The sequence below is a fragment of the Mastigoproctus giganteus genome, chromosome 4 (assembly GCF_048544385.1).
Source record: "Mastigoproctus giganteus isolate SK-2022 chromosome 4, ASM4854438v1, whole genome shotgun sequence".
Taxonomy (NCBI): domain Eukaryota; kingdom Metazoa; phylum Arthropoda; class Arachnida; order Uropygi; family Thelyphonidae; genus Mastigoproctus; species Mastigoproctus giganteus.
This window is the reverse complement of record NC_143578.1, coordinates 81,581,681-81,594,427: the sequence shown is the minus strand read 5'-3', so window position 1 is coordinate 81,594,427 and position 12,747 is coordinate 81,581,681. Positions and strand designations below refer to the sequence as shown.

General features: G+C 35.5%; 1 protein-coding gene across 1 annotated transcript in view; it reads right to left on the bottom strand.

Annotated features, from left to right (window-relative positions):
* spg (dedicator of cytokinesis spg) overlaps positions 1 to 12,747 on the bottom strand; it is a 916,969-nt gene that overhangs the window by 888,300 nt on the left and 15,922 nt on the right. The window contains exon 4 of the mRNA XM_090372306.1: positions 8,732 to 8,880. Coding sequence (XP_090228432.1) covers positions 8,732 to 8,880 — 149 coding nt within the window. The remainder of the gene's footprint in view (positions 1 to 8,731; positions 8,881 to 12,747) is intronic.

Here is a 12,747-nt window from a genome sequence, read left to right as displayed (position 1 = left end):
GTTTTGTGTATTTATCAATGATATCGATGAAGTTATATCAGGCTTAATGTCTAAGTTTTCAGATGATACAAAGGTTGGCAAGATCATTAATGGCAGTATGCTACTGCAACAGATCTAGAAAAGTTAGGCAGATGGGCTGAGAAGTGGCAACTGAAGTTTAACATTGACAAATAAAAAGTACTGCATATTGGAAGCAGTAACCCCAGAGTAACGCATCAACTGTGTATTATACTGACAGTTGTAGGGAATGAAAAGGATCTGGGGGTAATTGTGCAGGCAGATATGAAGTTTTCTGAGCAATGCAGACGATCTTCAAGAGTAGCTCATGGTGTCTTGACAATGATATACAGGAATTTTTCTAGTAGGCATAAGGAGCTGATTATCCCCTTGTATAAGGCAATGGTCAGGCCACACCTTGGGTACTGTATATAGGTCTGCAGGCCTCATTTTAAGAAGGACAGAGGTACTGGAATGAGTACAGAGAAAGGCAATTTGCCCTTCTCTGTACTCGTTCTAGCACCTCTACATGAAAAAAAGGCTTAAGTTCTGCAAATTGCAGCGTTTAGAGACTCGGCACCTGCGAGGTGATCTGATTGAGGTGTATATGGCTCAATGCTGATGGGATTCTTCCACTTGCTAAGAAGAATAACCTGAGGGGATATAGATAGATTCGAATTGAGGAAAGACCGTTATAGAATAGATGTGCAGAAGTTTACCTTTAGCCAGCAGGTAGTTGATTGCCGGAACAGACTTCTATCTCTTGTTGTGGAAGTTGATAGCTTAAATAAATTTACGGCTGAACTAGGCAAACATTTGGAGTGACTGGATGGGTGAAATCGGAAGGGTTTTTTTTTTTTTTTGGCTGATGCTGTATAAGCTTGCTTTCTTGCATCATATGCCTCAACTAATGCTCATGCTAATAACTAGGACAAAAATTTTATTTTCATGTATTTAAAACTTCCATAAAGTATTCTAAAAATATGAGTGAAAAGTATAACTCATTTTTATTTCTTTTTTTTTTTTTAATGAAACCTATCTCAAAGCTTTTAGTACACTGCACAAAATATGGAGCATATATCTCATGAGTGATACTGTTAATTTTTCCCTTGAAAAATAAACTGAAAATCAAAATGGATTTTACTGCTTATTTGTTTTCAATTTTGTCAAAAAATGTTATGTTTATCAACATTCTACAACGAAATGAAATAACTACAAAATGAAACTGTCATGAGATCAAAAAAATTTAACAATCATGTCTACATAATAAAGATACCCATGCACCTTTCATTTTACTTTTATTTTTTTTAACCCATTCGACATGCATCTAAATTATAAAGATGGAAATCACATGAAGCCATAATGCAAAGAGGGTGTCAATCCATTTCATAGCTAGGGCTGCCAGGTGACTTTCTCAGAATGAGAAAATATCTTTCCCATCCAAACAATATTTGGAAAAAATATAATAATGAAATACAAAGCTACTCCATACAGATTCCCTACAGAAACTGTTATATTCATCCATCCATAGAAATGGAAATTTCATTGAAACAGTTGAAACTTTATTATTCTGTTGTTGTTGTTGTTGGTATGAAAATTTCACGACACAAGGGCAACTGTGGCCAATATGTGTCTGTCAGCGTCATTACGTTCATTTTAATGATTTAGGATGGATATATCAGAGTGTATTTATTATTCCTAGATGTTTAATATATATAAAGAGCTCAGTTAGGTTTGCCTTGTCACCGAGTACATGAGTGAGGGTTAGAGGTGCTTGCAAGTTTGCTAATGATTGGAAGGATGTGGCTCGAATGGCTGAATATGATGGACAATCAATCAGGATATGCCTTACTGTAAGTTGTATCTGACAGACAGAGCAGAGCGGTGGATCTTCTCTTAAAAGTAAATGTTTGTGAGTAAGGAAGGTATGTCCAATGCGCAGTCTGGTTAATATAACTTCCTCCTGTCTATTTGTACGTGAACTAGAATTCCACAAACATAGATCTTTTTTTATTCTGCGAAGTTTATTGCATGATTGGTCCCTCCAAAGTTGTTTCCAGATGGAAATATATTTGGTACGAAATACATCCCTATAATCTGTAAATTGTACAAACTGAAAGTTATCTTGTACATCAAGATCTGGATTTTTTGCGGCTTGGTCTGCATGATTATTTCCTAGAATTCCAGCATGGCTGGGAATCCAACAGATAGACACTTGTTTTCTTGCTTTATGAAAAACTCCGAGTTGTTTTTTGATATGCTGAATCAAGGAATTTGAGGAATGTTTGCTGTTCTGCAAAGCTGCTACTGCACTAAGGGAGTCAGTATAGATTAGAGCAGGTAGAAGTTGATGCTGGGTAATATCATCCAGTGCTAGTTTAATAGCATATAATTCTGCTGTGAAAATACTGCAAACATGAGGCAAGGAGACAGATATAATATATTCCGGTAAAACTACTGCGGCACCTACTGAGTTGTTCGATTTTGAACCATCTGTGTAAATCTGATGACTGTTTCTATTTTCAAAACTGTGCAGTGCATGAAGCTTCTGTATAACGATTGGAGAGATCTCTTTTTTATTCCTGTTTGTAAGGTGTGATATGGATAAAGGCACAGTCGGAGTCCAAGGAGGTTCTGAGTTTATATCTACTGCAGAAATGTGCTGGAAATGTATTTCCCAAACTTGAGCTAAGTGTCTGAGGCGCAGTCCTACTGGTTTATTTTCATTTGGCTTGTGATCATAATTACTCGTCCATGGTGGATTGTGAATAATGGACCAATTTGGATGTGATGGCTGACTGTATATTTTTGCCGCATACATGCACAGTAAATAATCTCGTCGAAGATGCAGCGGGGGTTCCGAAGCATCTGCATACAGGCTGTAGATTGGTGAAGTTCTAAATGCTCCTAAAGCTATGCGGAGAGCATTATGGTGAATGGTATCTAGACGACGTAAGATGCTCCTTCTTGCTGAAGCATATACAGGAGATCCATAGTCTAAACGAGATCTAATCAAAGTTTTATATAATAGTAATAATGTGGACCTGTCGGCTCCCCAGGCCATTGAAGATACTGTGCGCAAGATGTTAAGTTTTAAGAGGCAACTGGTTCGAAGTCTTAGTATATGTTCCTGAAAGTTTAGTTTTCTATCTATTGTTAAGCCCAAAAAGGAGAAATTTTGAACAACAGGTAGAGCAATTTTATTTAAGTATAAGACCGGTTCAGGATGAAGACCACGCATTTTACAGAAGTGGATAACAACAGATTTTTTCTCAGATATTCTATAGCCATTATTTTGAGTCCATACTTCTATTTTGTTTATGGATAATTGCAGCTGTCTTTCAATGGTGTTCATGCTTTGTGATTGAAATGAAATGGAAAGATCATCTGCATACATATATATTTGCAATGATGGGGGTATAACCTTTGTGATATTGTTCACCCGCAGTGCAAACAGGGTTGCACTTAATACTGAGCCCTGGGGAACCCCTTCCTGTTGTATATAGATTGTAGAGAAACAGCCTTTGTATCGTACCTGAAATGTTCTGTCGGCAAGAAAGTTTTCTATAAATTGTGGAAGTTGTCCTCTGTATCCTAATTGAAATAGATCTCGTAGAATTCCGAATCTCCATGTTGTGTCAAAGGCTTTTTCAAGATCTAGATTTACCATCACCATATGCTGCTTTCTTATAAACGAGTTTCTAATATTTGTTTCTACTTTGACATGTAGGTCAAGTGTTGATCTATTTTTCCTAAATCCAAATTGGTGGGGTGATAAAATATTCTCTTTTTCCAGCAACCACGTAAGTCTATTATGCACCATTCGTTCAAGGATTTTTCCCAAGCAGCTGGTCAGTGAAATCGGGCGATAATTATATGTATAGGAAGGATCTTTTCCGGGTTTGGGAAATGCAAGGACAATTGCATGCTTCCATATGGATGGATACGGGTTGTTCAGAAAAATTCTATTATATAGAGCTAGCAGGATTTCCAGACAATCAGAGTTTAGGTGTTGTATCATAGTATAATAAATGCCATCGGAACCTGGTGCGCTATTTGGTAATTTTGTAATGGTTGTAAGTAATTCCTCTTTTAGAAATGGTAGATTATAAGAATGAGATATCTTGGTAGAGAAATTCAATTTACTCCGTTCAGCTTGCTCTTTATATTTTTGAAAGTCAGTGCTGTAGCTTGTAACTGCTGATATGGAAGCGAAAGATTCAGCCAAAATTTCTGATATCTGGTCTGTTTGAAAAACGTCCTGCCCTTTCCAATGGAAGATCGGAGATTGTGTGATTGGATATCTTCCACTTAAAATCCGAATTTTTTTCCACACCGAACCAGGATTCGAGTTCCTAGTAAGTGTAGAAGCGAACACGATCCAAGACTTTTTCTTTGCTTTTTTCCGAATTCTCCTTGCTTCAGCTTTGGCTTTTTTATATGCAATTAAATTGGCGGTAGTTGGGTATTGACGGAATCTATTCCATGCTCGATTTTGTTTTGTTTTTGCTGTTGCACATTCTGCATTCCACCAAGAGTTGTACCGTGCCTGCCTTGCCTTACTTATTTCAGGTATTGTAGCTTTGGAAGCTTCTAGCAGTTGATCGTTGATATATAAGACAGCATCATCTATTGGCAGGGTTTCTATTAATTGCTTATCCAGTTTGATTAATTGCATATATTTACTCCAATTAGCTTTTTTAAAATTCCATACTGTCCTGGTTCCTTCTGTAAGAGTTGATTGTGTCTGTATGGAACATACTATCGGAAAATGATCACTGTTGTAAGGATCATTCAACACGAACCATTCTATACTAGGATAAATTGATGGAGAACATATTGTTAAGTCTATTGCAGAGGTGATACCTGTAGACAAACTGATATAAGTGTGAGATCCGGTATTCAGTAAATTCAGTTGTTGATCATCTATGAGAGTTTCGATTATGTTACCTCTATTGTCTGTGTGAGTAGATCCCCACAAATGATGATGGGCATTCATATCTCCCATAAGGCAGTAGGGAGGTTGGAGCTGCATAGTAAGATCATTTAATTCCGATCTGGAGAGGGGGATATTTGGTGGAAGATAAATGGACGAGATTGTGATAGAAATTCCGATGGCTATTCTTACTGCTACTGCTTCTAAGTTGGTTCTTAATGTTGTTTGCTTAGCTGGTATATGAGTATTTACCAAAATTGCCACTCCTCCTTTGGCAGTTCTGTTATCATTCCTGTCTCTCCGGAAAAGTGTATAATTTTGAAATGTGGGTGAAGATTGAGGTGTTAGATGGGTCTCCTGAAGGCAAATGCAGGCCGGTTTATACTGCTGAATTATATCTTTTATTTCATCCAATTTTCCACGTAAACCACGACAGTTCCACTGTATAATAATATGTTGCATTATTTAGGTCTCGGGACGATTTGCTGAATCTGACTGCGCTTTTGAGTTTTTCCGTTTATCATATTTGGGTCTATCTTTCTTCGGAAAATTAGGACGAGGTGTATCAATATCTTCTGCAGGGTGTAGTTCTAGTATGTTCTCTCTCTGTTCATCAGTGTCCATTTGATCTATATTTGTTTGTTTCTGTTCACACGGTTTATTAGATGATGTTTGCTTTGTTTTTGAAGATTTTACTTCTGATTTCTGCTTTCCAGGCATGGAAGTATCCTGCTCTTTACCACTGGATGTTTCTTGTGAAACTGTTTTTGTCATCAATATTACTTTACTCCAGTCTATAATGTGATTTAGAGGTATTACTACCTCCGTTTGAGTGGCTATAGTTTGCTGTCGTTTCACTGCTGAAGCATAGGAACGTGAAGGTTTGGTTGCAAGTATCTGTTTTCTTGCTTCTGGATAAGACACTTTATTTTCTACTTTGTATTTTTGAATTTGCTTTCCCAATACCCACATTTCGCATGTCTTTGAAAAAGCAGGATGATTTTCGTGACAATTGGGACAGAGTGGTGTAGTGGATGTGCAGTTTGCTTGATTGTGGTCTTTTGATCCACAGAGTGGACAGATGGGATCACTGCGACATGTCGCCTGAGAGTGTCCGTATCGCTGACAGTTGTAACACCTTATTGGATTTGGTATATATGGTCGGATTTTGCAATTTAAATATCCTGCTTTAACTGAATGGGGAAGAGAAGGATTGTTAAATGTGAGAATTACTGATCGGGTTGGAATGAGAATTCCGTCTTTCTTCATCATTATCCTCCTAACATGAATTACTTGTTGTTCTGTTAGCTCGCTCAGTAGTTCTTCCTCTGAAACAGTCAAAAGGTCCCATTCAGTAATAACACCTTTCGATGTATTCAGGGAATTATGTGGGGTAATTTCAACTGGTAGGCCTGCAAAAGTTTTCATTTGTAGTAATTTTTCCGATTGATGACTTAATGAGGTTTCTACTAAGAGATCACCTGATTGTAATCGTTTTATCATTTTTGGTGATCCAACCATGGACTCTATAGTCTTCTGAACTAAGAAAGGGGATAATTTTCCCACGGGTTGTGATGATAACGAATGTATCACCAAAAAAAAAGGGACAGTAGGCTGAGAGCTGTTGATTTTCATTCTCTTAGCCTGAGACATGTTCAGCTGTAAGTCGTCACATTTATTGGAGTTAGCTTTCTCCAATCTTGTGTTATTAGTATTTTGGTCCATTTTCAACTCCTTTTAGTCCTGGGTGATGTATTTTCACCCAGGTCCAGCCCCGCCACGGGGAGGCAGGAGTAGTGCCACCAAGTGACCAAGCGAGTAAAATAGAAGGTTAGTACACAGAAAAATTAAGAAAGGTTACTTTCCTTTCTGAAACTTCTTCCTTATACTTTAAGAAAGAGAACTTTTATTATATATTTGAATAACGGAAGAAAAAACGTGTGAACTTAAAGTGAAAAGCTTATCTCTCTAATATAATCGCAATAGAATTCGCAGGGAAGATCGCTTGGCCTCAAGATTCGCTTGGCACCCGGGGCCTTTATTATTCTGTGTGAGAATAATAAAGATTAAAGAATATACTTCTACCTAAATGAAGCAGTGAACATCTTAATAATCACCCTCTGCTTCTCAACGATCCTGTAATTCAGTGGTTCCCAAACTACTGAGACCTGCGGACCATTTCAAAAAAAAATAGAAAAATAAAAACTTTTGCAGACCCCTTCATAAATTAAAAAAATAGAGAGAGAGTTGGCAGACCCCTATAACGTGTGTGTGTGAGCGTGCGTGCATGCGTACAGTTGACCAACGCTTCGCAGATCCCCTGGAACTTGTCGATGGACTCCCATGGGATCCACAGACCCCAGTTTGGGAAACACTGCTTTAATCTATAGTAGTAACTGCCTCTAATGGTATACTGCTCCAATTTGTATGGCAGTGTTTCATGTAGTAGTGGCAAATGATGCAAAAAAGCAAACTTATATAGCATCAGCCAAAAAAAAAAAAAAAAACCCTACACCCTTCACCCACCCATAACTCCAATAATTTGTCTAGTTCTTCAATGAGTTGTCTGGTGTCAATGATTCCTTAGATGAATGCTTTCCATTTAGAATTTGCAGATGTTAACATTATCACTTGGTCCCAATGAAAAGAATTTAAAAACAGTGCAAGACCATTCCAGTTGACTTTCAGAAAGCAAAATCACTTCCCTTTACCCTTGGCAGGAGTTATATTTTAAGTAAATCCCAATAAACAGACTATGTTTGCTGCCACCTTATGGCTCCATTATCTGGAAATTCTTAATTCTTTTCAATGTCTTACAAGGAAACCACTGCATTACTTTTGAAGAAATTGCCATAGCATGTAAGATTAGTGTTTGTTCAGTGCATATCATCATTAGAAAGGAGTTTCATTTTCAATAAGTGTGTATCAAACACCAAGGAATCCTGATGGACTCCATGGTGTTTAATACTAAAACTGAAGTATCCATGACTTAATGTGGGTTCTGTGCTTCCAGATATGAATTTAAAGGAAATGGCTTCTTAGAATACATATGATTGGAGATTAATCCTGGGTAAACTATTACACAAGAAAGATTCAAGAATGGCTTCAACACCAATCACAAAAGTTCTCTTGAGGAATTCAATCATTAGTGCAGCACTGAAGGAAGTGTGTCAAATGACATTGGGACTACATTAAAGTTTGATGTGCGTAATTTCCTTGTTTATGAAATACAACTTCTTAACTTTCAGTTTTCATTTGAATGGCTTTTGTAAAATATTCAAAAATAATTAAAGGGTGCTAAATTTTCAGCTATTAGGAAATATCTTAACTGAAAAAATATTACACAAATCAGTTCAAATGGAATTCACACAATCAAAAAATAAAAAGTTTTGCTTTTATATGCTATATGTTTATATAGTATTTTGAAAAAGGAAGAAAATAATATAATGATAATTCATTCACATTAGAAACAGGCACAACACAATAAATTTCATAGGAGAAATCAATAATATCACAATTGAGAAAATTAGTAATTCCTCAAATCTAGCATAATAAGAATTCCAATTTCTGGGACAGTGTCACTCACCCAGAAAATTGAAACACATTTCATGAGTAAGGGCTGTATGTCTCAAGAACTAACAATACTAAATAATCAATTAAGATGGGAATGTAATTTAAATTAATTGCATAATAATACATTTATTATGAATTCTAATAATTATAGCTGGGCTTAAGTTAATATCCACTTATTACATACTGTAATTTTTCTTTAAGTTTTGAAAAATTGTTCATTCTTACTTGTTTCCCCAATCAATTTTGGTAGTGATCTGTCCTTTTAGTTCTCGGATCTGGTCTTGTGTGAGAGTTCCAGTAATTAGCTGCCGTCTCCATTCCATCAATTCCCTCATTACAGTCTGTAGTCGAGAAAAGTTTGTATTTTCTCTGCGCTGTGAGGGGAAACAAAGGAAAAAATTATTTAAAGGTGATTGCATTCAAGAAAAAAATTTATGCTTAAGAGCCATATTACAAAAAACCTTTCATATAAAAGTTCAGAGTAAACATATAGGGTGATTCAAAAAAGAAGTAAATGTTTCAAGATGATCATGAAACATTAATCATGCATATGACAGTAAATTCTCAAATATCATATGATAGATAAACTCTGATTATCTTTCCTTTCCTTTTTAATTCAGAAAGGTAATTTCTGTCATGCCTCCATACTGTTAAAATGGCTTCTAAGATGGAGAAAGAATTGTCAATCTAGCTTGCAAAGATAATTCAATTATTAATGTTAACATGTCTCATACACACTACTAAAAGAACCCATGCTGCAAGTAAATTGCAATCAATGTAAGCAGCCTAAAAACAAAGGCTGTATCTGCAAGTGTGGTTTCCCCACTATACAACTGATGAAACAGTGCAACATGTAAGAAGCCATTCAGTGAAGTTCACAAACAATCTGGCATATACTTCAAAAACTTCCATTTATAAACTTAAAAACTGCAGTTAGTGTAGACAACAAAACAAGTAAGAGGCAAGCAATAGTCTTTTTTTTTTTTTCATGACTATCAACAGAAAATGGAAGAGTATGACATGGACCCAAAACTTCTATTCAATGATAGTCACCTTTCACTTGAATAGGAGAGTTAACCATAACAATGTATGGTTGTAGGGCAGCAAAAATCCTCATCAAGCCATAGATAATAAACAAATCTCACCAAAAATAAAATTTTTGTGCCATTTCACACCAGAAATGTATAATCTATTCTCCCCCCCCCTTTTTTTTGGTAAAAGCCAATCAATTAAATTTCTTTCAAATGAAACCATTTAATTGGTTGCCTTTCATATGGACATAGTGAATAAATAAATAAAGAAACTAAGAAATTTAATATATATATTTTTTTTTTATTATTCTTATTAATTTTTTTAGGGCTTTCACTTTGGTTTTAGCTTATGGCACTCTTACCATTTCCCCAATGTTTAATTAGCCAGCCTATTTATTTTTCCCTTTCTACAGCTTTTAATATAATCTTCAATTCATTCAAACAGCTTCTATTGGCATTCTAAGCTTATTCTCTTCTCTTCTCTCTCTCTACAATGCACATGGCCCTATATATGCTTTAATTATTTACTACTCCATATATAGGAATATACAGGGTGTTTCAAAAGTGATGGTCAATAATTTAAAGGCGAACTGTACAGACTACAATATGCAAAAAAAGCCTAGTAAACATGGGTCCTTAAGTGAATCGTTTTGGAGATATTGCACATTTCTAGTTGGGATCCACCACTGATAAGGTGAACTGCACAGAGTTGGGATCCACCACTGACTTGTTTGTTTAGGTTATGCTCATTCTCTCCATTTCCCCTCTCTCAATGCTCTCAGACGTAGCAGGCATACTAGTACTTGTCAAAGGATAGTCAACATGGAAAGAGATTACAGCAACGAAGAGTAAGCGGACATACACTTCATGTATGGTAAAGCAAATGACAGTGCACTTGACGCTGCACATTTGTATCAAGAAGCATTTCCCCGCCAAAGGCAGCCCAACAGGCACACATTCATCAGGGTACATCAACGCCTTAGAGAATATGGGTGCTTCGCACATGGAGTACGGACAGGTAGGTCCAGAAGCATAACACCTGATGTTGAGGAAAGGGTGTTAGAAAGAACATCCTGTAACATGTAACATCTGTAAAATCCTGTGGTGTTGAAATCAAAAATTAAAAATATATTATCTTATGTTTAATAAAACCACACTTAGCAAAGGATTCACAGATTTTTGCTAAACTAGTGCTCCCATGGTCAGTGGCGGATCTTAACAGAAAATGTGCATTACCTCAAAAATGGTTTGTTTGCGGTCCAATGTTCACTGGAACTTTCTTTTTTGCTTATTTTATTTTGTACTTTTCATCTTTAAATTATTGACCATTTTTGAAACACCCAATATTATGGCTCATACAGGGTGAGAGACATTTTCTCTCACCCTGTATGAGATTTATTTTCTTTCTTTTTTTCTAATATTTCTTTAATATACTACATCTGGTATTTCAATATTTCTTTCTTTATTACTTTTTTTTTTTCAATCTCTTATTCTAATTTTCCTACATTCAGTATTTGGACAACTTTTAAAAATGTACTTTTTTTTCACATCTTTACTACCTACTTACCAGGATCCCTACTAAAGAGACGAGCAGTTACGCTCCAGGTATATCCGAAATACCTCTATTATTATATGCTATTTTCTTTGCTTTTTACTTGCTAACTCTAAATTCTAGACCTCAAAATGTATTGGAGCAATTTGGGGTGAAATTTTGATGCTATTACCTCCTTTCGCCTTAATTCAGCATAAGCTTTTTCTTTTTCACTACTTAATAACTTATTTTTATTTTTTTTTTCCCACAGGAAAATAGCTTAAATTATTTTCTTTTCACAATTAAATAGCATAATAGAACTTTCACTTCTAAACCCACATGTAATTTATAGTTGGCTCTCACTTTCTGTATTATTTGTTTCACTGCTATCTGTCGGGCTAGCTGTTATTTTGCCAATATGCTGCTAAATTTTAATATAATTGTAAAATTTTAATATAATTTGTAAAATTTGGATAATTTTAGCTCATTTGGTAAACTAGCTAAACTAGCAGATAAACAGAAACAGACAGCCTTTGCCAATTATTGATTGGATGTATTGAATGGTGCTAGCACTTGTAAACATAGCATTGAATGTATCCTATTAGCAGTAATTTACCTCATCATCATCATTTTATTTTACTTGCATTTATTTTAATTGTATTTATTTTACTTTAATTATTAATTATTTGTTTACTTATTGGGTATAACACAAAATCAACTCAAGCTATCTAAGTCTTTTGGCTTCGTGGCTCACTGAGTATACTTTTATACTGAATGTTTATTCTAAATTATCTTCCTTATTGGCCTAAAGACTAACTCTGAATGCTTTTATTATGCTTAATACACTCTTATTCTATTTATATGGCTTTAAGGCTCTATCGGATAGCTTTTATTGTACATTATTGTACTTTAAACACTGTTCATATTCTTTATCTTATATCCGTATCTTACATATTGTTTTAATTATATTTATATATATATATATATATAGCAGTAATATAACACTGTTAATTATTGTTGTTGTTGGTGGTTTTACAGCAGCTAAAGGCCATTATGCGCCAAACAATGGTAGGAGATAACAGGCATTATTAAAACTGAGATATGTGCATTATTTGAGATTTAAGCATTATATTCTGTCATAGCATTTTATCCTTTTTAGGAAAGTGAAAACTGCATCAATATCAGATCTGTTTTCTAACATTTGTTGCAAAGTAGGTGTGATTTGGGCTGCATGCCTTGATAAGGTGGTTTGCCATACTACATTATAGAGAGGGCAGTCAACTATGATGTGCTGGACTGTGATTTGAGCATGGCAGTTCGGACAAAAAGGCAGGTCTGAGGAAGAAAGAAGATAAAAGTGTGTAAGGTGTGTGTGTATGTCTTATTTGTAATCTTGCAAGTGTGACTTCTTCCTTTCGGTTCGAGCAGAAACTAGATGGTCAAGACTGGAGTTCCCGTTTAATCTGAAGGAGTTTGTTGCCTTCTTGGTTTTGTCAGTAATTAATACTTTGCTTTATTATAAGACTTTTATAGTCAGTGAAAGGAATTTTAAGAGTCATCAATTGGTTGCACAGTAGATCTGGATGCATGGTCAGCACTCTCATTGGCAGGTATGCCAACATGGCTAGCGACCCAACAAAATTTTGCTACTTTCGTGTTCTTAGCTAGATTAGCCAGCA